This window comes from Dipodomys merriami, unplaced genomic scaffold (genome assembly GCF_024711535.1).
Source record: "Dipodomys merriami isolate MVZ:Mamm:240054 unplaced genomic scaffold, mDipMer1.0.p SCAF_6, whole genome shotgun sequence".
Classification (NCBI taxonomy): domain Eukaryota; kingdom Metazoa; phylum Chordata; class Mammalia; order Rodentia; family Heteromyidae; genus Dipodomys; species Dipodomys merriami.
The window spans coordinates 59,446,043-59,473,379 of NW_027206179.1; the positions used below are offsets into that span (position 1 = coordinate 59,446,043).

General features: G+C 37.2%; 1 protein-coding gene across 2 annotated transcripts in view; it reads right to left on the reverse strand.

Moving 5' to 3' along the window:
• Nbea (neurobeachin) overlaps window positions 1-21,835 on the reverse strand; it is a 536,577-nt gene extending 514,742 nt beyond the window's left edge. For both annotated transcript variants that reach the window (XM_070002976.1, XM_070002975.1), the window contains exon 1: window positions 21,436-21,835. In XM_070002976.1, the coding sequence (XP_069859077.1) occupies window positions 21,436-21,783 (348 nt within the window). In that variant the 5' untranslated portion in view covers window positions 21,784-21,835. The remainder of the gene's footprint in view (window positions 1-21,435) is intronic.
• Between the last annotated feature and the right edge of the window lie 5,502 nt (window positions 21,836-27,337).

Below are 27,337 nucleotides of genomic sequence, written 5' to 3' on the forward strand. Positions count from 1 at the left end.
TATATTTATATTCATACATATATAAAATAGATCAAGATATAGAAAGAGAATGAGAGAAAGGCTCAGAATGGTCTAATACTTGGCTCAAGATAAGGCAAAGAAAAGAAAAAAACATGGGGCTGGGAAGGTGGCTCAATAGTAGAGTGTTTGCCTTGCATACATGAGGCCCTGGGTTCCATTCCTCAGCACCACATAAGCAGAAAAAGCCAGAAGTGGGGCTGAAGTAGAGCGCTAGAGCTGAGGGAAAGTGCCAAGGCCCACATTTCAGGCCCCAAGACCGACAAAAAAAGAAAAGAAAAGAAAAGAAAAGAACATAATTCAAATTTAGATTAGTCATATTACAAAGGCCAAGCTATTTACAGAAAATCAGGATAAAAAAAACTGAGTTGACTCAAAACAGTATTTATACACTAATTTACAAATCTTAAATAGAAAGAGTAAGGTACATCAGTTCATGATATTAAAAGGCCTGACAGAAGCAAGTGTAAGATAAAACCAGAAGAGGCATCCTAATAATTATATGACTTTCACTGGACAAGTTATCCTCTCTCCAGCTCAAATGCCAGACAGCCTACTTATCAAGCAGAAGACCTTAAGTTCAAACCTCAGTACAGGAAAGAAAGGAAAACAAAAAAAAGCTGTTCTCTCAAAGCAGTCATATTCCAGAAGAGAAACCCAAAAAGATAAAAGGACACTAAATCAATCCAATCATATCACCTTTCATGTAATGAACCAACTGCTTTACTTATATCACTCTAACAAAATTATCTTGTACTGTATTAGCCAAACCCTTTAAATTAATTTCTTATATGAAAAATAGGAATAGAAATGCCCATGTCAGGTAGTCACGTTATTAGGAATAACATAACCCTTGTTCTAAGAAATATTTTTTTCACATTAAACAGTTTAGAAATTAAGATATAACACACAGTTGAAGTATAAATTTAGTATAACAGTGTTTCTTCTTTTCCTACCAAGTTATTAAATCAAATAGGCAACAGCCTAACATCATACTGACAAAGTGTCCTAACTTCATATAACTGTAACCCCTCTGTACAGTATCTTTAAAATATTTTTTAAAGGTTGTAACCATATCAGAGACTGTAATTATATTTGCAGCAAACAATCAACAGGAGATGACTCTGATTTTTAAGCACATACTTTCCAGAATTTTTATTTACATGTTTCTATATAAATATATCTATCCTTTTAAACTAGACACTGATCTTGAAAACCGCACTTTTGCCAATCATGTTTCACTTCAGGCCTGTAACTCCTGAGATGGTAAAGAGATTGATATATTTATAATAAGGAGATAATAGAAAACAAAAATGGAAATAATACTGCAAATCTCAGTTAGAGAATGATCTGCAGTAGAGATAAAAAGCTTAAGCTCAGTCCTAAAGGATAAATTGGAATTAGCTGAGAGAGATTTGAAATACTTGGAACAAGAAGTAGTTCAGAAATTGGAGATTCTTTAATTTTGAAATATTGACCTAAGTTTTACTGGTTGAAAATCCCTAGTCAAAAAATCAGGTGTAAACAATGAGATATTTAAGACACTATGTTGAAAATGAACTTTACAACTTGGGGCAGGGGAGAAGTTGGGGATGTGGGGAGGGAAGGGATGGTAGGGGAAAAACAAAGGAGGAGGTAACAATGCTCAGTAGGAAATGTACTTATTACCTTACTCATGTAATTGTGACGCTCTGTACACTAATTTTACAATAAAAAACATTTAAAAAATCAGGTTGGGTCAAAAAGTTTTGAAGTACTCAATTTTCAAATTTTCAGATTAGGTATATTCAACTACTTTGGAATCACAAATATCCTTATCTAGAATGTCCTTACTCTATCCCGTGTATTCAGCAAGCTTCAAGTAATCTTCCCAAAAAAAAAATGGAAGAAAAATCTTTTAAAAGTTTTTCCGGGTTTCTCCTAATAATCTAATCATTTTCTCCTCTGCAATGGTGTGATAGCTAATATATACTTGCACTTAAGGTCACAAAAAAATTTTTTTAAAGCCACATCCAGGAAATTAAATTCAAATTGAAATCACATTATTTACTATATTTAAATTTATTTATTTCAACTTTATATCCCCAAAGATAAGACTCAAAGGAAAATGAGAATAATATAATCAAGAAGGCAAATCTGATTCTCTTAGTAGATGAATTTGTGAAATAACATGGTGAAACTTCTTTGAACAATCAACATACACCTAAAAAAGATAGACAGAATAGCAGGAATGTTAAAAACAGGTTCTGTGGGGCTGGGATGCTACTGGGAGAAATAGGGCAAATGAAGAGGATAAATGATGGCAAACATAGCCCAAGTTCTTACATGTATGAAACCAAAAACCTGTCAAAATTGTTTTAAGAATGGGGTGAGAGAGAGAAGAAAAAGTGATGGAAGGAGTTAATATGATCAGGGTATATTGTTAGCAAATATGAACATGTCAAAATACACAATGGAATTCTATGCCTCCATCAGAAAGAATGACATCGCCCCATTTGTTAGGAAATGGAAAGACTTGGAAAAAATTATATTAAGTGAAGTAAGCCAGGCCCAAAGAAACATAGGTCCCATGGTTTCCCTTATTTGCAATAACTAGTATATGTCTGAGACAAGCAGAAAAGGACAGATAAGTTGATGTTAGGTGAAATTAACCCCAAAATAAAGACTCAAATGTTTTTTCTTTCATGTGATTGTTTCTAACATATTTATAAGTTGATTTCTTTGTTGCTTTGTATGTCCCTCCCTCATGGTATCATCCCTGATTTCACTGTATTTGATGTTGATATAATTTGTGGAGGGGAAGGGAAAAAAGAAATCGTTTAAATAGGGATAGAGGTGGACCCACTGCAACAATGAGATGTTCCAGTCGTTATGTCAAAAACGAACTTTATAACTTTGGTGGGGGGGGAGGATTGGGTGAGGGGAGATGGGGGAAGTATGGGAAGGGGAAACAAAGAGGAGGCAACAATGCTTGATAAGAAATGTACTGGTTATCTTGTCCATGTAATTGTAACTCCTCTGTACGGTATTCTCACAATTAAAAAAAAATGCAACCTCTAAGAAAAAGTTAACAAAAAAAGCATATTTATTGTTCCATCTCCATTTGTTTCTGCATTTTCTGTGTTTTCTCTTATTGATTTCTAGTTTATTCTATTAGGATCTGATGAGATATAATTATTTCAACAGTTCTATTTTAAAAAATGAAAAAGACAAGAATCCAACCCAGCTCTGTCCTCAGGTTTAAATGTATTTATCCCTAAGTCCCACCAACTACTAGAAATAAAATCTATTCAAATTAATCTGCTTCTCCAGTTCACCAAGACATTAAAGATCTTTATGGTTTAAACCATCTAAGAATGGGATTGATATATACACTATACTGTTAATGGGAGAACACAATATGAACTATCAACACCAAAAGTTAAAAAAAAATTATTAAAATTTAGAGTGACAAGATTTCCTAGGCTACAATGGTACAAGTCCTCTATTTTGCCCTGCTGTGGAGAACCTGCAATAGTCCTTTCAACAGTCTACTATTGCTATCCATTAAGGCCTAGTTTGGTTCCAGTATTATCTTGATCCAGCTGGGACTGTGTTCACCTACTTACCAGTGGATGTAGGAGCTTAAATAATACACTTCCTCTGTTATTCAAAACCTCCTGCCTCCCCTCACTTAATAGGCAATTGGCTAAATACAAATACATATTTGAAATTTTACTTAGGGCAGCTCACAGTTTCTTCTTTGAAAGGTGTTGGGCTCCAATTCCACCCTCAATAGTGCACAGACAAAAAAAAAAACCATACTTGGACAGTACCTACACACAATCAACAAAAGTATTCCCAGAGTGGAACTAAAAGATATGAACAGTCCAAAGGAAATATGAAAATCCATTAAACTCCACAAAATATGAGTACTAACTAGTTTATTAGTAGAGCCTATGAGAAATAATTTTCCCTTGAAGCAGCAGGGCCAAGCACTAGTAGCTCAGCTTGTAATCCTAGCTACTCAGAAGGCTGAGATATGAGGACTGAGGTTTGAAGCCAGCGTAGGCATGAAAATCTGCAAAACTCTTATCTTCAATTGACCAGGAAGATAGTGGAAATGGAAATATGGCACAAGTGGGAGCACTTCAACCCCAAGGGTAAAAAAGGCCAAGTGAGTGTGAGACCTTGAGTCAAACAAAAGTATTAGCAAAAAGGAGGTGGGGGGAGGGGAGGCAGGAGACATGATAATATGCTGAGTATGTCATGCTATTGATCTTGATACTTACACACTCAGAGAAAAGAAGACTACATGAATGAGTTGTGGCCTAAACATCTTCTATTTATTTAAACTTCTAACACTAAATGTACTAAATGCTTGCCATAGTAAACACCAAAGTTACCACAAAAGTTCTCGAGGGCATGGCAATATTTTCACACTTTAATTTTACAGTGACCCAAGCTGAGATTTCAGACAGTACAAAATCAAATTCTCAGGAGTTCTAAGGGAGTGGGGGTAGCAGTAAGCACAGAAAGCAGCAGTAAACATACTGCCTCTGTGTGAAGCCTAACAAGAGCTATCTTGCAATCTTGGAAAAGTAACTTCATCCCATTTTAGACTAAGTTTCCCCACCTAAACACAGTACCAACCTTGGAGATGTTATCATATTTAATATTTATAAAGCACTTAGCACAATGACTGTTAAAGATATGTGCTTAACAGAAGTGCATTATTATTGGTATTATTACTGCTACAGAAAAAAAAAACGAGTGAAGATCTCCACTTTCTACAGGCATTGTAGCAGATATTAAAAAGCTGTCATACGGAAGTGGCACTGTGGCTCAAGTGGTAGAGCACTAGCCTTGGGCTGAAGAGCAGAGAGACAGCGCCCAGGCCCAGAGTTCAAGCCTCACAACAGACCAAAAAAAAAAAGTTGTAATTAAAGAACAGAACCCATACCAGGCTTAAAAAATATTTGGATGCACAGATACAGGCATGTAAATATGACAAAGGGAAAAAGTATAAGCTTAAAAAATATAAAATAGTTGCAAGTAAGATAGTAAAAGGTCATCTATCATTTTAAGGATATTTAAGTAGATATTAATAAAACATATTTTTATAATTTTCACTCTTTTTTCACTTTGGTTAAAACTACTTGTTATGTATGGGTTAAACTGTATTGCCCAAAAATTCTTATTTTGAAGTCCTAACTATCCAAACCTAAGAATGTGACTGAATTTTGACATAGAACTTTTAAATAAGATAAAATGATCAAGTCATATGTATAGGTACTAGGCCAGTATATGTGGTTTCTCAATAAGAAGAGATTAGGACAATGATACATGAAAGAAAGACCTCATGAAGACCAAGGGAGGATATAGCCCCACCTGTAAGCAAAGCAGAACTGTTCAGAAGAAACCCTGCAGATACCTCAGTTTTGGAACTCTGGCCAATAGAAGAGGGAGAAAATTATTTTTTTTTGTTTTTTAAGCCACCGTGTCTATGGTATTGTTATGGCAAACCTAGCAACTAGTACACCAGCTAAACCCAAAAAATTCAGGTTAATATAATAGAAGTACATGCTAGACTAGAAATTCAAGAGAGTCTAAATGATGTATGATAATTTACAAACTGAACAGTCCAGATTAGATCAGTAATACCTCTGTGATCTCTGAAATATTATCAAGCACTAGCAAATCACTATCCAGTTCAAAGGCTTATTTAATATGTGATGACTCTAATAAGTAATACTCAAGATAGCAATCAAAGTATGATAATCTAATACAAAGTAAAAGATTCATTTAAATTTTCACAAAAATATATATTCTGTTTTCCAGGTAACAGTAGGGTTCTTCTAAATTCTGGTTTTGGTAAACACAAAATACAGATTTCTGTGAAAGTATACACTCTGTAGTAGCTCATACAAAGTTGTCGTTTATTTAATTAGGAGACAGAATCTAGCAAGTAATATAAACAAAACATGTTGAAATAATAGTATTTTCATCCAACTGTAAAACAAACTCCTACATTTTATTCTAATAATCATTTTCTTCAACTCTGTAGCAATGTTTGCAATGTGCCCTCTAAAGTACTTGCTGACAATAAAATATATTTTAATTTGTTGCTATATTGATTCCATGAATTATTTAGACGTTTTTTTACCAGAGCAGGAGAACAAGTTTTTCCCCAATGACATGTGGTTTTTAAATTGTGTTATTAAGTCAATGCCATTAGTTAGGATGAGGTTTACTGACATATAATAGGAAAACCCAAAGCACGAATGACTTGAGTAATATAAGGACAATATGTGTATACATACATACACACATATATACTGTAGGCACACATAAAAAGAGGAAGAAAAGAAGAGAAACACAGCATGATAAAATGTCTATGGAGTTGTTTTTTTTTAATACAACTGAAGGTTCACTTATTTTAGAAGTCTTGCTTTCAGAAATGTCCCTCCTCATTAATAGAAGGTAACCAAAATATGAAAACATAAAATAGCCAGACATGGGTGGCTCGTGTTTGTAACACTAGTTATTCAGGAGGCTGTGATCAGGAGAATTACAGTTCAAAGCCAGACAAGCAACAAGTTCACAAGACCCTTTTTCTAGCAATAGCTGAGTTTGGTGACAAGCATCTAACACTTTAGTTATGTGGGAAGTTAAGATGGGATCATGGTTTCAAGTGAGCCCAACCCTAAAATAAAACCTTGTGGGACTTCATCTCAATGGTAAAAGCTCTGTGTGGTGGCATATAATTCTCATCCCAGCAGAATACATAAAACTGAAGATCATGGCCCAAGTAAAAAGAAAGACCCTATTTCAAAAACAGTGTTAGAACCTTCGTCTCTAGGCCTTATTTCACTTAAATGTAATTTTTTACAGGTCTTTCCATTTCTTTGCAAATAGTACCATATCATTCTTTCTAATGGAAAAGTAAAATTACATTGCACATATACACCATATTTTCTTGATCCATTTGTCCACTGAGAGGCATCTGGGCTGATTCCCTATCTTTGCTCTAGTGAGCAGTGTTGCAATCAACATGGTTGTGCTGGTTGTTTTACTGTATCCTGGTTTGTAAACTTTTGGGTTAATATCCCAGAGTAGACCTGGATTATGTTTAATTTTCTTTTGTTGGTGGTGGTGTTGGTTATGGGGCTTGAACTCAGGGCCTGAGCACTGTTCCTGAGCTTTATGCTCAACCACTTTGAGCCACAGATGCACATCCAGGCACAGCTCCACTTCCAGTTTTCTAGTGCTTAATTGGAGATAAGAGTCTCACAGCTTTTCCTGCCCAGGCTGGCTTCAAACTGTGATCCTCAGATCTGAGCCTCCTGAGTAGCTAGGATTACAGGAATGAGCCACTAGCACCCAGGTTATGTTTAAGTTTTCCACACTGCTTTTCAGAGTGACTGAACAAGTTTACATTCCCACCAACAGTGTATCAGGGTTCTCTTTGGCCGCATCCTCTCCAGCATCTGTTATCCTTAGTTTTCTCGATAATAGTCATTCCAACTGGGGTGAGGTGGAATCTTAATGTTGTTTTGATTTGCATTTCCTTTATGGCCAAAAATGTATGAAAGCTAGATTTAGCTTATAAACTTATAAGTAAACACATTGGGTAGTACGCAAATGTATACAAACATATTAAATGAAATATGGTAGATCCAAGGGAGAACTCAAAATAGTGTAATTTCTTAGAAAGGCAAAGCCAAAGTTCATCAAAATAAAAAACCAGGAAGCAAGTATTCAAAAGGAGTGGAGTGGGGTCAAGGGATAAGGGGTGGACAAATGAAGAGGATTGCAAGAAAATGCAGTCAAGAATTCAATGTATATCCTACAAAATTAAAAAGAGTAAGGGAAGAAGTAGGTAAGGAGGAATAGGTAAGACTGAAAGGGGTAACACTGATCAAGATTTACTATGTTCATAACTGTTTTCTTAAATGGCAACAACTCCTTGTGTAACGACGTAAAAATAATACAAAATACTTTAAAAAATTACCTTGATTCAGAGCACTTGTCTAAGCAAGCACAAAGCCCAGAATTCAAGCCCCAGAATGACCAAAATGTAATAATAATAAAATAATACAACAATTCATGGATCAAACTCACATATCTTGTTTCAAATTTTCTATTTACTATATTAAAAAATTGTGAAAAGAAACTGATGAAGTTAACTCATTTTATTTAAACCAGCAAATCCAAATATCCAAAGCATAATTTTAACACATAATCAATATTTTTAAAAATATTGAAATATCTTACATTTTACCAAATGTACATTTTTATACTTAAAGGACACATTAAGTGCTCACTGCCTACATGTGTTTAGGAATTACCATATTGTAATAAACAGCTCTAGACAGATATAACCATCTTCAAAATTTAATTCAAGTATCAATACCTTCAAGAAGCCTTTCCTACTGGAACCATGGGGGAAAAAACAAAGTGCTCAAGGCCCTGAGTTCAAGTCCCATGATCAAAAAGAAGAAGTAGGAGGAGGAGGAGGAGGAGGAGGAAGAGGAGGAGGAAGAGGAGGAAGAGGAAGAAAAAGGAGGAAGAAGTACAGAAGGAAGCCTTCCCTTAATTGGTCTTGCATACTTCTTTCTTCATTATAGCCCATTGTACTCGAATTGATTTGTCATAGAATTTGCATGCTTCATTCTCTACATTTCATTAGTTACTATATCACTAGTAACTCCAGGGCAGAAATCTTGTATTATAGTCTCAGTGTCTAGCACTACATATATTAAGTATTCAATACATATTTGAATAATTGTGATATGTACATATTTAAAACTAAAGAGATATTTAAATGGCATAGGGTTGAGGTACACAAAAAATGTCCAGCAAGAAAACAAATAGATAATATTTAAATATATCCTAGAATTGAAATTTGAAAAAGTATACAACTCATTAATTTACCAGTATTTGTTAAACAGTATTATCTGACCATGTACTGTACAGAAAAATTTTTAGAAGATTTCTAACTTTTCTTTAAAAACTAAACTACATTCAGTAGGGTACCCCTGGCTCACACTATAATCCTAGCTATTCAAAAGGCTGAGCCAAAAAGTCTAAGAGACTCCATCTCCAAAGTAACCAGCAAAAAGCCAATCTAAAGTTTGGTTCAAGTGGCAGAGGGCCAGACAAGCAAACACAAGGCCCTGAGTTCAAACCTCAGTACTACCTAAATAAATTAAATAAGTAAAACCAAATTTAACGATTCCTTCTTTAACAACTAAGAATATAAGCCACAAACAGATGCATCCAATCATTAAAATTTTATTTTCATAATCTATTAATAAAATTTTTAATTGCAAAATCTATTTTATTATTACTTTCATTAGTATTTTATTTTGAAATTAAAAGATAAAAACTGTATAAATCCCATTAATATAAGTTACATCCTTTCATATATACAGATACTAAACTAATACTCAAAATATAAAATCATATTGTACTATCATCACATTGGTACAAAACTCCAGTTTTTCACAAGAATTTAAAATTCTATGGTATTTCCTAGGCAGACCAGCTCAAATTTGTTTCAGAAATGGACAGCATAATTTTTCAATGTAATTGGGTTCAGCTGTCATTCTGAATAACGGTTTGTCATGCAGTAACTAAAATATATATATTCATCTTTCAGAGTATAAATAAGTAATCAAGTTAAACATTATTTCCACAATGTATTTTTGTTTTTTTAATGAAAAAATTAAGCAAACTTAACTAAAATCTATTTGCTTAACATATTCCCTACACATGTATGAATGAGTATTTTCACTGAGTAAAATGCTTACACAGCTACTCAATCAGACCTTTAAAAAGTACATCTGTCACTCTAAAAATGAAAGCTTTTGATATTAAGGCCTGGATAGGAGAATAAAAAATACAACTCCAAGCAATTCAGACCATTCAGAGAATCTTGTTGAACTGTGTCCATTTGATTTAGTCAGTACCTGTGAAGAACCACTGGAATCAAGGAAATGGGTTATATTCCCACTTTAATCTGAATTGAGAATAGTCAAAGTTTAAAAGACTGTACCTACAATCCCACCCAATTAGAGCCTGTTGCCTGCCAGGTAGATGAATTAATAACAGTAATGAAGCAAACACTGAAAAAAATTAACATATAAGAAAAAAAACACAAAATTCTCATCTTGGAATATTTTCTTCACAGAACAGAAATTCCAAAGCAATTAACAACTGTGAAAATGATACACTGGTAAAAATAAATCATTAAATCTCAACTCTAAAAATCAGGTCAAGACCTGGATTGGGGTAGCTCACATCTGTAATCCTAACTAGTCAGGAGGCTGAGATGAGGACAGATGTTGAAAGTTCACCCAGGGAAATAAGGCTGTGTAATTATTATCTTCAATTAACCAGCAAAAAGCTGAAAGTAGAGCTGTGGTTCAAGTAGTAAAACAAAAAATTGACCTGTCTTCTAACATATTTTTCTGTAATGTACTTTCAATTTTCTGAACTAAATGAAAATTTCCAATAAGAAATGGTGAGGGGCAGGATTTCCTTACAGAAGAATGATAAGTAGTTGAAAAAGAGGGGAAAAAACAAATTGTTTAAATAGGAATACAGGTGGACCCATTGCAACAATGAGATGTACAAGTCATTATGTCGAAAACAAACTTTACAACTTTGGTGCGGGGGGGTGTAGGGGGAGGGGGAGGATTGGGTGGGTGGGGGGAGAGGATGGGAAGGGATGGGAAGGAGAAACAAAGGAGGAGGCTACAATGCTTGATAAGAAATGTACTCATTATCTTGCCCATATAATTGTAACCCCTCTGTACAGTATTTTCACAATAAAAAGAAATGTACTCACTACCTTGCTCACGTAATTGTAACCCCTCTGTACGGTATTTTCATAATAAGAAAATAAAAATAAAAAATAAAATAAAATGTAATTATAAAAAAAAAGAGTAGTCTTACCAAACCAGCTGAGGGAAAATTTTTATTCATAGTGATCTTAACAGAGTATTTAAATGTATCACAGACCAGTTTGGATTTTCTTCTAAGTCTTAGCAAACTAGTACTTTGATAAGCTGTTATATTCTCTGGAATTCTGACTTTATGAGAGGAAATTATAGAGATGTTTTCCAACATCATTCAGTTCACTTTCCAACTCTTTTCATTCAGTCAAAACCACATTTAATGAATCTATGTAAAAGGAAAGCTTATTTCAATAATTCACAATAAAAAGAAAATTGTTTTGCATATGTGTGTGTGTGTGTGTGTGTGTATGTTCGAAAAGACCGAATAGATGCTCAACCTTAACTATTTAATTTATCCATGCTTAGTTTTACTAACTTTTCTTATTATATTTAAGTAGCTGTGCAAAGGCATTGCCATTTAACAAAGCAGTTTCTGAATATAATATTTCTTGTTCAATGGCACTCCTTTCAACAGTCTCACCAATTTCTTCCCTACCCAACCCTTACCACACTCTATTTAATTTTGTAGAATATACATTGGATTCTTGCCTGCATGTTCCCCCTCTTCTCAGGTTCATTCCTCTACCTCTTTTCCCTTGATGCCACCTACCCCTTTTAAGTACTAACTTCCTGGTGTGTTTAATTAGTACTTACTAAGTGTTCACTATGTGCCAGGCCCATCAGCAAGTACATAGCTGATCAGGCATCAGGGCTCACTTCCCCCTGTCATAACTTAAAATTCTGATCTTATCCCCTTCCTATTGATAAGCACCTTCTAATTTCATTGTAACAGAAAATCTTTATTTGTTTCTCCAAAGAAAGATTAAATAACTATATGACAGTTTATAAAAATCATACAAAAAATAAATTTGTTTCCCAAAGCCCCCAAACATTACTTTATAACTAAACTAGCTAAAGTATCAAAAAGAAATATAAGATGAGGCACAAACATTTTTTAAGTCTGCAGTAATTATATTAAAAGAGGAAACCATTAAAATAACATACATGATTTGTAAAAAAATTAATCCGAGAAGTGATATATCCAACATATTATCATTTCAATAGAAAACCAATAGTTTTTAATGATATTTTTCACATTTTTCAAAACCTGTCTTCGAAATATAGTGCATTTTGTACATACATTAATTTCGACTTTTAATTTTAACACATATCAATAGTCAGCAGACAATGTGGAGTATCCACACTAGATAGCACAGCTTCAGCTATAGACAAACATAAAGACAAGGTATTTTAAACAAACAGCAAACAAAAAACTTACAATAAACCTACGAGCAGACAAATACATGAGTAGACTCAAAAGATAGATATAGCCTTAACCAGTAAGTACAATAATTTAAGATAAGCTAGAACTACTCTATAATAGTATAAACAGCGGTGATAAATAGTATGCTATTTTCTAAATACAAAACTAATGTGTGAAAATTAAATTGGTTACCTTCAGAAGTTATGTGTTAAATAAGTGTGAATAGATACTAACTGTATGCTCTGTAGAAGCTTGTAACTTGATGGGTATGATGAAAAATATATTAAATAACAAAATAAATTAATAAATCTGTACAGTGATAGTGGACATAAAAGGCAGTTATTCTGAGGATTAAACAGTGCAATATCACAAATGTGATACAAGTACTAACAGATAATAAAATATAGACTAAAATTTCTAAAACAGTTATCATGAGATAACTGTTTAATTCTCCAACTTTCCCTCTGGGGAATTCTTTTTGTCAAAGATCGCCATTCGTGTCCTACTACATCTTCATATGAGATTCAAACATATGAGTGAAGGAAGCAGTATAGTTTGTTTAGACTATTACATTCCATTCACCTCACTCAACATAGGGTATAAGGAAAAACCTACCACCTACAGTAGGACAGGTTTACCAGGCTCAGATATTCTAAACTCAAATAGGATATCTGTTTTAGTAAGATTATTTTTTCTATGATCAGATGACTCTTAAGACTAATATAAGTGCAAAAATAACAATAGTAAGTAGTAAATAAACTTAATTATGTCCTAAGCACTTTATACATATTGACTTACTTTGCAAAAAAAACAAACCCTTATGTGGTAGATATCTCATTTTATGCATAAGAAAACTGAAACACAGACACCTTCACTGGCAGTGAATATGCAAAATATGGATATAAAATAGTGTATTTAACTTGTTCCTACTGTTTAATATTTAAGTTATCATAAATCGTTAAAAACTACAATTTACTCTGTCCACTGGTAATTTTTTTCCTGAGTCTGAATTAAGAACTACAGATCAATGACAGATAAAGCCACTTAAAAGTTCTTGATACATACTGCTAAAAAATCATTCAGAACAACTCTGACATTTTAAGTGTCTAACATCAACATTTATGATTACTTAAATCCTTGTTTTTAGGTGAACAACTTGGGTGTCCTAGGGTCTTGTGCCTAGAAGAGCACCTACTTGGCTTATGAATCTGCTGTCATCACTTTGAAGTTTGGAATACATTTTAAGTGCAGAGGCCTGCATTTTCATTTTGCTTTGGGCACACAATTTTAAAGATTATTCTGCTTATTAGATGTCATTAGTTCCTACTTTACTAAAATCACATAAGGACAAAATTAACAGAAATCCTACTGAACAGATTTTCCTATGTCTCCTATCCTTTGTGACTATATGGTCCTCCTTGACTGCCTTCTTTGTACTTAAAAAATATTTGTAGTAAGCTGAAAATAATTAAGTATTCCCTAGAAAACAGTAATCATTTATTTTTAATCACTTCCTTTTTATTCTATTACAACTTACCTTCTTATTCAGAAGTAAATTATTAATCTTAACTAACCATGGATATTTCTCCTTTCTTGAAATGCATCAAATTTCTTTGACAAGTTAATATTTGTACGTTTGTTCTATATTATTTAATACCCAAGGGTATTTTTATTTAAATTTGAAAAATTAGTCATCTTTGACAGGCATACATAGAAACAAGACTCAAACTGGATTAAACAAGATAGGAAATGTATTTGCTTAATCCATTGAAGATAGAATTGAATAAAGAGTTCAAAGATGCCATCCACAATTTATCTTATCCTTCTAGATACCTCTGTGGTACTGCATCTCAAGCAGATGTTTCCTTCATGTAGAAAGATTGCCAGTCAACTCTAGATTTACATTCTAACATATATAACAACCCAGTAAAGACTCTCTTTTCTCTCTCCAGCAGAATAAAAGAAGTAATCAAGCTGTCTGGAAAGTACAGTAACCAGACTCTACTATTGATGAGTCATGTATCCATTTCCATGTCTGTCCAAGAAAGCAGTGGAGGACAAGGAAGCCCCAAACTATAAAAATGAAAGGATGGCTCCCCAAGTAAGATTAGAAATCTACAACTGTTAAGGGCACAAAGAATGCACAAACAAAAAGAAAACTACACTATCACTCCCTTGGCTGCCATCATCTCAAATACTCAATCCCTTGCATATATACAATATCTTTAATAACTCTAGTTAACATTATTACTATCTTAGCCACAACAGAAATTATTCACCACCTCACCAGTGGGTAGATTTTCTGAATGTGTGTGTGTGTGTGTGTGTGTGTGTGTGTGTGTGTGTGTGTGTGCGCACGTGCACGCACATACGTATGTGCATGCATGCATACATGCACATGCCAGTATGGGAGCTTTAACTTAGGGCCTCAGGCTCTTTTTCTGTCAAAACTGGTGCTCCACCACTTATGCCACAGCTCTACTTCTGGCTTTTCATTGGTTAATTGGAGACAAGAATCTCATAGACTTTCTGCCTTGACTGGCTTAGAACCATGATCGTCAAACTCATGTACCCTGAGTAGGCATGATTCACCATTATCAGGCTGAATAAATAAAATTTTTAAAGAATTCAAGTTATTGTATATAGGTACAAGTCCACAATTTTTGCATTACAAAAAGTACTAGAAGTCAGGTCCAAATGTACATTCTTCTTAGTACTACCTCATAATCTAATAACATATAGCTAACCTAATAAATTGATCTATCCCTCACAATTAGTGTGCAATACATAAGAGATAAATAATAATAATTAATCCCTCTGAGAAGAGCAGAGAATGTTAAGCAAATCATGGTCACTAATAGGAAGCAAAGTCAGTGGTCAAATTAACAAAATTTCCCTTTCTGATAAATGTAATTCTTCAGTCAGCAAATTTTGAAAGCATTTATTCCTATAGCCTCAGAGGGTTTCACTTTTCCATTATCTTCCATGGCCATAAAAGATTTCCTGTCTAGGAACTATACTCTTTAGCAGCCCACTCCCTCTGGGCAAAACCTCAGGAGCTTAGAACTCAAAGAACATGGGCTTTTGTTTACCAGGCTTAAGGGTTTCTCTTGAAGTACAACTTCCTAAACCCTTAGTAAGCTTTTTGGCCAATTTATTTCACTTAAGTGATTAAATTAGCACTCAAAACAATACATCTTGCCAAAATAAATTATAGCAACCTGGGTTTCAGAGCTTAAAGTTTTAGTCAAGGCAATAGAACTTCCTAGTACTATTATCCCCCTAACCCAAAGCTTAATGATTCTCCATGAAGCATTAAAACAATAATCTGGAAAAGAAGGCACGTGTTCCCTGGCTGCATCTTAGTTTAAAACCGTTCAGAACTGGATTAAATGTTGCTTTGGTCTATAGGATAGAAGTATACAGCATGAGATGCTTGGAAGAAACATAAAATAGAATTTTTTCCAATTCAAACTGCTGAATTTTCCTCTTACCAACTTTAGCATATGGCAGAAACAGGTTTCCCAACTTTCCCAAATTACAAAGCTTTTCTTTCTTATTTTTTTCTCCCAATATTGGGGATGGAATTCAAGGACTCACAGGTTGGTAAACACTATGCTAATGTGAAAAACAACTTTTTTACTTTTTAACTGTTTTTCATAGGGTCTCCCACTTTTGCCCCAGCTAGCCCCAACTGGACTACAATCTATGAGATTCCTGTGTCTGCCCCCAGAGCAGCTGAAATTTTAAGCACGCATCATCAAAAGCTCTTGATATTACCATTTGTTTCCATCTTAGATGGCAGACAGAGGCACAAAGAGCCTCTTTTTATATGGAAAAACTACATTTTTCTTTCTTTCTTTTTCCTTTCATGCCAACTTGAGCCACAGCTTCTCTCTCTCTCTCCTTCCCACCCTCCCTCCCCTCTCTCTCTCCCTTCCTCTCTCTTAATCTATCTCTGTCTCTTTCTCTCTTTTTTTATGCTGGACCTGGGCCTTGAACTCAGGACTTGGGCACTGTCTCTCAGTTTTTGTGCTTAAGACTCTTTGGTAGGTTAGTTGAAGATGCAAGTCTTATGGGCCTTCCTGCCAGGGCTGGCTTCAAACCATGAACCTCAGCTCTCAGCCTCCTGAGTGGCTAGGATTGTACTTGTGAGCCATTGGTGCCCAGCTTAATTGCTCTCTTTTATATAAGTCATTACCAGAGGCCTCAGGAATGATCAAAAGAGTCCTGCCTCAAATATAACACAAGTGACGGTATAAACAGATATTTTTTATTTTTTATTTTATTATTATAATTAAATAGTTGTACAAAAGGACATGCCATTTGACAAAACAGTTTATGAATATAATACATCTTGATCAATGTCACCTCTTTCTATAATTCTTAAAAAAGAATTACCAGGGGCTGGGAAGGTGGCTCAGTGGTAGAGCGCTTGCCTTGCATGCCTGAGGCCCTGGGTTCGATTCCTCAGCACCACATAAGCAAAAAGAAAAAAGCCGGAAGTGGCGCTGTGGCTCAAGTGGTAGAGCGCTAGCCTTGAGCTGAAGAGCTGAGGGTCAGCGCCCAGGCCCAGAGTTCAGGCCCCACGACTGGACCCAAAAAAAAAAAAAAATTACCAGCAGAACAGCAAAAGCCTCACTTCCTTTCATCTCAATATTTAAGGTCTAGATCTTAATGTCTCTTTTTCCCTTACTAATTCTGTGTTGGTGGGAATACTTTCCATTTACAATGACAAAAATGCAACTTCAACTGATTAAAACAATCACAACAGCAATAATAAGTTTTTTAAAGACAGCATCTAATAGAAGACAATCACCAAGGCACTGACTCAAGGTGTTCCAATAGAAAAAGAAGCCACTTCTCTTTTGGCTTCACAATTGGTCAAATCTAAGACACTCAGTCACAAACTAAGAGTCTATCTATTCAGCATCCGCAAAAGAAGCCCAAGCCCAAGTGCTAGAATGACTCTGTGATTCTTGTCTTAAAGTTCCTGAACCAATTACTGATTCTGGCTACCTGGAGAATATTAAAACTTTCAGTATTTATGTATTTAATTTTCCATAGTCAATAGCAAGAATAAATATATGAGTTAATATAAAAGGCCTCATCTGTCAACATAAATTAAAGTATACAAAATAATTTTAATATGAATAAATGTCATTTCATTAATGTTAAATACTTCCATTAATCTACCTAAGATGCAACTGTATGTTTTTTCAATAAATAGCAATCAAAGGCCTTTTGTGTATGAAAATCTAAATACCATTAAAATAAAAATTATTTACCCAGCTACAACTGATTCCAATTACCAAGTTACAAGTGAGAAACTCTAGAGAAGCACTACTATCAATTCAAGTGCAAACAGTAACTTAGGACTTCCCTTTTGATTAAAATACCATGATCTACAGTAGCCCACAAAATCCCCCTAAATATAGTAAAGAATATGCCCCCTTAGTATGTAAAAATATTAAAGAAACAAAACTAGAGGAACTGCCATTCTCTACAACTAAAAACATGATATGTATAATGTAAAAATCTACAAATCCATAAAAATAATAAATTCAGTAATTTATGAAAAATAATCTACAAGTCAATAAAATTGTGTATTATAGTTGAAGAATTATACTACACAACACAGCTATTGAAAACAGCCTGTTGTGAATATTTTAAGTTGTATCTTATTTTTTCACGTTTTACCTTTTCTAAAAATTATGTTCATATCAAAATCTGATAAAGCTCCGTTATAAACCTTTATTTGCACATGATATTTACACATGATATCCTTCCAGAATGGAGAGACCCATGTAAACATGTGTCAACTGTGTCACAAAGAAGCAACACATTCAGGAACATGCTTGCTTTACAACAGAAAGCCAACAAACTAAATTTCTTTAGTATACCTAAACATTCATAATGAAATATTAAATAATTTCTCCTAAAACCAAAGCTTGTTGATAGGTTTCTATCAATTCACTTGATAGAGACACAATGAAAAAATCTTTGACAACACATTCTCTTTGCAACTTTATTTACAAACTAATTTACCAATTGTGAATATCTTCATCTCATATATGAATGTTTTAAGTCGACTATAACATCATTGTGCATAATACATGCATTCACAATGAAACCATTTTATTTCTCATTGGTATTTCTTCTCCAAACTTCCACAATGAGAAACAGAAACAGCCCTCTCTACCTTAGCAAAAAGTAGAAAAATTACAGCCATACCAATGTAGAACAAGTCATTTACTGGATACTTAAAACTTCTCTGCAGAACTTTCAATGTGGAGTATAAGACAAATATAAAATAGCATCTAAAAACTAAATACTAATTTTCTCATATAGGCAAAAAAACAGGAAAAATCATATTTTGATAAGGATATTACTCTAGGACAAGGGTACTGTTTTAAGTAGAAACTGTTTTGAAGTTTTATTAGTTCCCAACCTTCCTATTATGTCATACAGGGCAGTGTAATAAGCTTATTTTACTATTGCCACCTTAGATTTTTTTCTTCCAATATTTTTAACTGCAACTGAAATTGGAGGAAACTAATCTCAGAAATAAAATTAAAGGCATCCCATCTCTAATATGTTACTCTGTATCGTAAATCAATGTTATTTTGTTACTTATTAAACAAAATTAAATCCTGATAATTATTTTTAATGTCTATAGTTTCCAAATACAGTTTTGAGAATTAGCTTAAATTTTCACCTGACCGTTTCTTTGTGAATGTTTTGAAGCAATAAAGCAATAAAACCCTTCAAATGATTCTTTACATTCTGCAATTAATATAATAATGCTTTTCATCACATATTCTTTGCTCCAAAATTTTCATTAAAATCTGTTGTAAAAATCTTTAAATATGTCCCCCCCCAATTTTTAAACCTAATTCTTTTATTCCAAAAAAAATCAAGATAGGAACAAGTTCTTCAATGAATTGAGGGATGTACCAATTGGTATCAATCACTTTATTTCTAAAGATTGCAAACTTAACAGCAAAGCTCATCTCTAAAATAATGTTTGGATATTTCTTGGTAGATTTTCATCACACTAAAGAGTAAAGTGTCTTTTACTTCTAGATAAATACTCCACTTCCTTTCTTACTCTGTGTATATCTAAAGAATCCCATCTGTTAAGAACTGATCCTGCATACATATCTACTGCTGCAGAGTCGAAACTGGTTACATATTGAAATCAGTTTCCAGATTGTGAAAGCTCAATTGTCTCTTAGGTTATATGAACTAAGAAAGCACAAAATACTATTATCATATTATCTAAAGTAAAAATGATTAGAAAAAGGTATATACTAATACAGTAATTCAGATCCAGCTAAAATATTAACATATTTTTAAATTTCATTTTTATCTTAAAAAGAAGAAAAGACAAGTATTGACTTCCTATTTGCACCTAGTTAAAATTAAAACGCTAAGAAAATTATATTGCTATGAGTGTTCTGAAAAAGAACAGGTTATATCAACGTGGTGACATTCTTCCAAACTTAACACTGACTTTCTGTAGATATTTATTTGAAGGGTACACAAAAGCAGAAAGGGGCATTATGCATTCAAGCAGGAATAAATAGAGCAAAGTAAAGGCAGATCATAGCCTATCTTTAACTCAACAAACTAGGAAAATGGGGGAGGGGGCGTTAAACTTTCCTGTAAATGAAAGAGTTTCATAAGCCATAGACATGATCTAATCCATGTTTCAGGCACTACCACTGCGTAGCTGCAGCTTTCTTTCCATTTTCCCATAGATCAAATAAAAGTAATTGCTTAGGCGAAAAAGCAGACTGTATGGTTGGGTGTTATAAAAAAAAAATCCCCTGGCAAGCATATTTTTATCATTTCTGTGACTCCACACTAAGTACAATAATCAAGTGACTGCTTCTGATTTACACCTTGCCCTCCCAGACCCAACCTTACATTATGTCAAAGGCTAGCTATTGCAGAGGAAACTGGGGTTTTTTTAATGCTTTGCTGCAGCAAGAACTGCCTTTACAAAGCACTAAAAATGAACTGCTCTTAATTATGCTCTGTTTATGATTCTCCTCTCCCCATCCCTTCCCCTTTCTTCTGCTGTCATCTTGAACACTCCTTAGCCTCTCGGTAGGTAGCACAAAACATGAAGTCATACACAGTTCTGCAGTAACTCTTTCTTATCATGAAAGAAGCCAAAACCTAGGCTGCATTTTAAAAATCTTTGCTTTAGTCTAGAGCCTCAAGCCACGCCGCTGAAGGCAACCATAGAAACCAACCTGTATGATTTCGTACCTTCTTCCCCTTTTAACACCTTGTGTGCACACAATTTAAAAGCAAAACGAAAAGACCGAGAGATCAACCCATTCCGAGCAATATTCACAGAGCAGGGATTGCTGTTTAAGAGGTGTGGGGGGGGGGAGGAAAGGGGGGGAATACTGGCACTACACTCTCCCATCACAGCCTCAGAATACATTCAAAGACAGATGCAAAACTGCATCCTTCTCCTCCTGCCTCGGAAACACCGCACACCCCAGCTGCTCAAGTTGGAGCTTATTGCGCTTCTCACATTTCAGTAGCACGGGGGGGGGGGGGGGGGGGGAATTTCGGCTCCAGGGGCAAAGCTGTCATCCTCAGAGAGCGACACCACGGACAATTGGACAATTAACAGAGGGTTGGAGAAGGAAGCCAACCCTCCCCCTACCCCACCCCACCCCCGGGAACCGGAGGCCCCCTCATCCCCCGAACTAAACTCTAAAGTCCACCTAACACCTTTCTTTTTCTTCTTCCCCGACTCCCCCCCCCCCCCACACCCTTTCCCCAGCCAGGACCGATTTAGTAGCCATCAGAAGTGGGGAGAAACGGTGTGAAGTTGGGGCACCGCGCTCAGGTGGGCAGGAGAGGAGACCACCCCCCCCACACCCCACCCCAACCCCCCGGAGGAGAGGACGGAGAAGGCTGGCGCGGCTTTAAGGGCAGCGTGCGGGCGGCCGGGCGGCCGGGCACGTCACCTGCCGGGCGACCCCGGCCTCGCCGAGCGCTCGCCCCGAGCCCAGCTCGGGGACCCTGACGGGGGGGGGGGGGGAGAGAGAGGAGGGGAGAGAGGAGGAGGGAGGGGTGGCGGGAGGAAGCGGAGCCACCGGGGACCGAAAATGGAAGGGAGACCGGGAATATGGGGGTGGGGGGGGTGGAGGAAGGGAAAGCACACACGCCTTTCTCCCTTACCAGGTTGAGCACGGTCTCCACGATGTCCCGGTTGCTGACCTCTCCGACCTGTATGAGTCCGATCAACACGGCGAATTTCATCCGGATGTTGCGGATCGGCACCGAAGGGTTAATCATCCCCGCGGGGAGCACCACCGAGCCGGAGCCGGACGCCCCCCTCAGTTCCCCCATCCCGCTGCCGCCGCCGCCGCCGCCGCCGCCTCCGCCGCCGCTGCCACCACCGCCGCCGCTGCCGCCGCCGCCGCCGCCTCCGCCACAGCCGCCGCTGCCGCTGGCCCCGACGGCGATGAGCCCCACGGGCTGAGGAGGTTCGAGCCCTGGGCCCGGGCCCGGCTTCTCGCTGGCCATGGGCGCCCTTCGTGAGGAGAAGGCGAGAGCAGCGGCGCCGCCTCCGCCGGAACCGTTATCCCCGCCTCGGCCCCCGCCCCCCGGCCGTCGCCTCGGAGCCCCAGCATCCACCAGCGCCGCGGCGCCGGGCCCGCTCCCCGCCTGCGCCTCAGCCCGGCCCGCGCGGGCGCCCGGCCCGGGTGGAAGCGGCCGCAGATCCTCACAGCCCTATTCCCGGCGGAGGCGGCGCCGCGAAGCGCAGCCCGGAGAGCGAGCGGCAGCGCCCGCCCAGCAGCTGTGCCCGTGCCGCTGCCGCCGCCGCCGCCGCCGCCGCCGCCGGTTCCCCCCCCTCCTCCCGGTCCGACCGGCCCGGCCCGCCCCCCGCCCCCCGCGGAGATGCTGCCGCCGCTCCCCCCCCAAAAAGCCCGAGGCGACAGCCGCTGGGCCACGGCGCTAGCTGGTGCTGAAGCTCAGGCTGTGGCCGCAGCGATACGGACGCTGTTGGCCGCCGCTGGTACCGGCGCCACTGTTGTTGTGAAGCCCCGACGCCGCCGCTCACTCCGCCATGTTGCCGCCCCCTGCCTGCGGTAGCGGCCACTGCGCCTGCGCAGAGGCTACGGGGGCGGAGCCCTCGCTGCACCCCCTCTTTTTTTATATACCCTGCCCTCCTTCGCTTCCACCTACCCACCCCGACACCCTTCTTCCCTCCTCCCTGACCCCCTCCCCCCGCACACACAGTCACCCTGAATGGATAGACAGGTGAGCAGGTGCGTGGGGACGGGCTTGCCAGACCCCGGGACTGAGCTGGCATAGGCGGGGCGGGTGGCGGCTTCCTTGTGGTTGTTCCCTGGAGGGTGGATTCTCCCCGCGGGGAAGGACACAGTGTGCGTGTCTTTGCCTAAACTGCTACCGCCTCCGCCTCTCGGCCCTACGTGCGCTCGCTGGGCGCTCGCTCGTTCGTGGTCTTCGCGGTCGCCTCCAGCCAAGGCCACGTGTCTGGTGAGGGAGGGGAGTGACAGACCGTCTCCCTCGGTCCCTCGTCGCCCTTGCTCGCATTCCGTCCGCCTGCTCTCCCTGAAATTTCCCAAAGGGAAAGTGGCTGGCAAAGCAGAAACAAACACACGCGGAGGGAAGGCGACGACGAGCCCGCATCGCCTGGGGGGAAGGATGCAGATGGAGTGCAATGGGTCTCTCTCTCTCTCTTTCTCTCTCTCTCTCTCTCTCTTTCTCTCTCTCTCTCTCTCTCTCTCTCTCTCTCTCTCTCTCTCTCTCTCTCTCTCTCTCTCTCTCTCTCTCTCTCTCTCTCTCCCTCTCCCTCTCTCTCTCTTTCTCCCTACAGCCAAGAGAGAGGCTGACACCTGCACACACAGGCGCGACTTAAAATAGAACTTGTCAAACAGTGATCCTCTCAGGAACGGGCTGAGAACAACAAATAGCTCTTGAACTCGCCTCCCAGCCTAAAAAGGCAAGCCTGGGTGACCCCGGGCAATAGTTGAGTGATTTGCAACAAATCTCACACTTAAAAAAAAATCCCTAAAGATCACCAGGTATGATGCCTCCCCTTAGGAGTTTTATTTTTGACATGATCTAAATGCAGGGGAGATTCTCATTCTCACTGTCAGCCTTAGACTAGGAGAAAAGTAGATTTGGATATCTCAACAGATAATAGATCCCCCCCAAAAAAATTTAGTTTGAATGTTAAGAAGTTAACTTGTGCCTGGCGCTGGTGGCTCACGCCTGTAATCCTAGCTACTCAGGAGGCTGAGATCTGAGGATCGCGGTTCAAAGCCAGCCCGGGCAGGAGAGACTGTGAGACTCCTATCTCCAATAAACCACCAGAAGACCGGAAGTGGCGCTGTAGCTCAAGTGGTAGAGCGCTCGCCTTGAGCTGAAGAGCTGAGGGACAGCGCTCAGGCCCAGAGTTCAAGCCCCACGACCGACAAAAAAAAAAAAAGAAGTTAACTTGTGCATGGTAATCTTACTGCTGGCATTGAATTGAAACTAAATAAACATGACTTCTGGTTGCTTCCTTCAAAGGACAGATGTAATTTTCGTGAATATTTCATGAAGCCTGCTCTGTGCAATAAAGATACATTTCACAGGAAATATTAAGTCCCTTAAGATATATTCAAATCCTTTTCATGTTCATCTCAAATGGAAAAATGTCAATATATAAATCCTTCATAATCCAGTTTGTTACTAATCACATCTAATTAGAACTACCGCTGGTGAACTTAACTCCCAGAATACAAGGGACATGGAAAAAGTCTGAAGTACACAGCTTATAATAAAATTCCTCAAAAACAAGAGATTAGGATTAGTACTTATGTTTGTTTACACTTCCACTGAAGTGATTGTATTATTGAAGTAGTTGAACAAAATTTTTTGGAAAAAATTGGTATGTTCGTTTCAATGAAATAGCAATGGAATTATATAATGCTAGCATGATTCTAACTGTATGAGGATTTACGAAACATGTAAGACTTAACCTGTACTAGTATGTCTTGAAATAGACTCTAACTGAAAATCCTGTAACATTTATATCTTATCTACAGCACATCCTTTTGGTGTCTGCTAGTATCAAGGCTAAGCTCTGGACCTTGAACTCACACTGGATTTTCCTGTGAATGGCTGGCACGCTACCACTTAATCATTTCACTGGTTAATTGGAGATTGACTCTCATAGACTTTTCTACCCAGACTTGTTTTGAATTATAATCCTTCAGATCTCAGCCTTTTGAGTAACTAGGATTGCAGGTGAAAGCTACCAGTGGTGTCCATCTACAACATTTTTGTCTGTGCCAGATATATGCTTCTATGAGAATGATGTCATTTGCAAATTTAAGTTGCTACATCATTTTTACATATATGAATCCAGACTTAAAAGTTATCACACTGGATTTTATAACCCCACAGATAGATAGATAGATAGATAGATAGATAGATAGATAGATAGATAGATAAATAGATAGATAGATAGATAGATCTATATCCATCTCTCTATATGTATGGCAGCAAGTTCTACCTCTTGTATTTCACACGTCTTGAATGAGTGCTTTGAGAGAAATGACAACCTGAACTTCCTAATTTCTTTCAAAATCAATAGTTTAACATCATCTTTAACATTTCTGTTTGAATTTTCCCTACAATTTTGCTTTGTTTTTCTTGTTCATATTTTAAGTAAAGATAGGAATGGCTAAAGAGAATAGCCCTATTTCAAAATGCGTGCTTAATTCAGTTTCAAAGATATTTAAAAGAACTTACCAATTAAACTATTCACTTGTGGACTGTCAGTCCCTTACAAGCAGTACAACACAGTGGAATGTGGGAGGGCTTTGAATCACCTCATAACTACCCATATAGTCTGCTCAGCTATTTGAAGTTCATTATACTCCTTCCTTAAACAGATATAACACCTGCCCCATAGGGAAGTGAGAAGTCAATGAAATAATTTCATCTCAGCAGCTAACATACAGTAATATGTCTTTGTATTGTTAGTATACAGGAACTGTGTTAAGTGGTCTGTAAACACATGAAACTCTAATAACCACATACAAACCTATAGCATTTCACACTTACATGTTTTCAAGGCATGAAGTTTTGGAAAGATGGCAATCAAGTCTGTTTTCTTCTAAACTACAAAGCCACATTGCAAGTGCACAAATACTTAGTATTTAGATTCACAATATTTTGAAATGAAAGATAGCTCCATAACACTAAAATAGTCTAAGATACTAACTTTTAAATCTATAGATTAAAAACATGTGCTGGCTCACCCATAGGTCTGGCTACTCAGGAGGCTGAGATCTGGGGTCTGAGGTTTAAAAGCAGGCCAAGCAGAAAAATCCAAAAGACTCTACCTTAAAATAACAAGAAAAAAGCTAGAGATGAAGGTATGTCTCAAGTTGTAGAGCTCTAGCTATGAACAAAAACTTCTGCAAGAGTAAGAAGCCCAGTACAAGGCGTAGGGACTATGTGTGTGTGCATATGTATACACACACATTCTATAAATATGTATACTAAACTGTAAAGTATATATAAATTATATAGTATATTCAGTACATATTAATTTATATACAATTTTGCATACCCATGATTCTGATTCCAAAGCACAACCTTTCAAAGCCCATGAATCTGAGTTCTGAGAGACAGCTTGTGATTTAGAATGCATGCTTCAGATTCAATAGACCTGAGTTTGGATTCCACTCTCACCATCTGCTTCCTAAGTGTGATCTTGACCAAATGGCTGAGCTTCCAAGCCGCAACTTAACCAAACAATGTAAACATTATAATACAATTTTTTAGAATTACAGCAGCTGACATATGAGGTACTTAATGTGGAACAACTGTCAATCAATGGTATTTCTGTCCATTGGCTATGATGAAAAACATAAGTATTTTAATGTATTTAGCATCTAACATAACTAACATCTAATTTAAATTTTTAAACAAATGAGTAAAAATAATTCAAACTAAATATTCCCTTTGCCTGTTCTTTTGAAACAGGTTTTTTGTTTCTTCTGAACAGAATGCTTCAGATTCTATATGGGATGGGACTAATAAAAAATAGAAACAGTTACCTTACATTTAGATATAAAACTCCCATTGATGCAACTCCAAATTAAGTTAGACTTACACGGAGTGTCCCTAATAATCTAGATAATGTAATAATGACCATGTAATATAGTAAAGATTCATGTTTGGTGCATAGTAGGTAATTTTATTTCCATTTCCTTCTCATTAAAAAGTTATTACCAACCAGAAAATTTAAGATTTCTTTGTTTTGTTGGATTTTAGTTTGTTTCTACACAGCAGCCTATCTCTAATATGTACACTACATTTACATATTGAGATAATACATACAGATTTTACATACTTATTTAAAATTTATTTTATTCAAAATTTCTACTCAAATTCCATATTCTAGAAATGTCTTAATCCTGAATTTATTTTGAAAATAATTCACTGTCTTGTTCTTCTTAATAGCTACAATTTTGAAAACAGCTCTTCTTCACAGTCATGCAAATAAGGGAACAGGATAAGAATGACTCAGTAGTTACTAGTAACATTATAAATAAAATCAACTCACCTTTTTCAAATTATGGATCTCAACTTATCAGTAATGGAATTTAATGGATGGCAATAGGTAGATCCTCTTTCTATGGAATAAAACAAAATCACAGAATAAAAATATAAAAATTTATTTTATAAGCAATAGGTAGTTCATGAATCTTGTTTTACAAATATATACGCACATGCATATGTATCATATAGCTACATGTATACATATACATACGTATACTAGATAACAATGTGAAATTTACTTCCCACTGCAAGTAATAGGAAAAAGTTTGGTTTGTTTAAACTCTTACTATTCATTAGCTGCCATACTACGTTAAGGACTTGCCCATATTTCTGTAATGGGCCCAAAAGATACGTTGGCTTCTGGCTAGATGAAGTCTGTATATAGTCTATCTCTATAGTGATAGAGATAGTCTATATACTGTAGTCTATCTCTAGATGAAAATATATAGATATTAACTACTATCAGCTTGAGTGATAATAGCAACTAGCT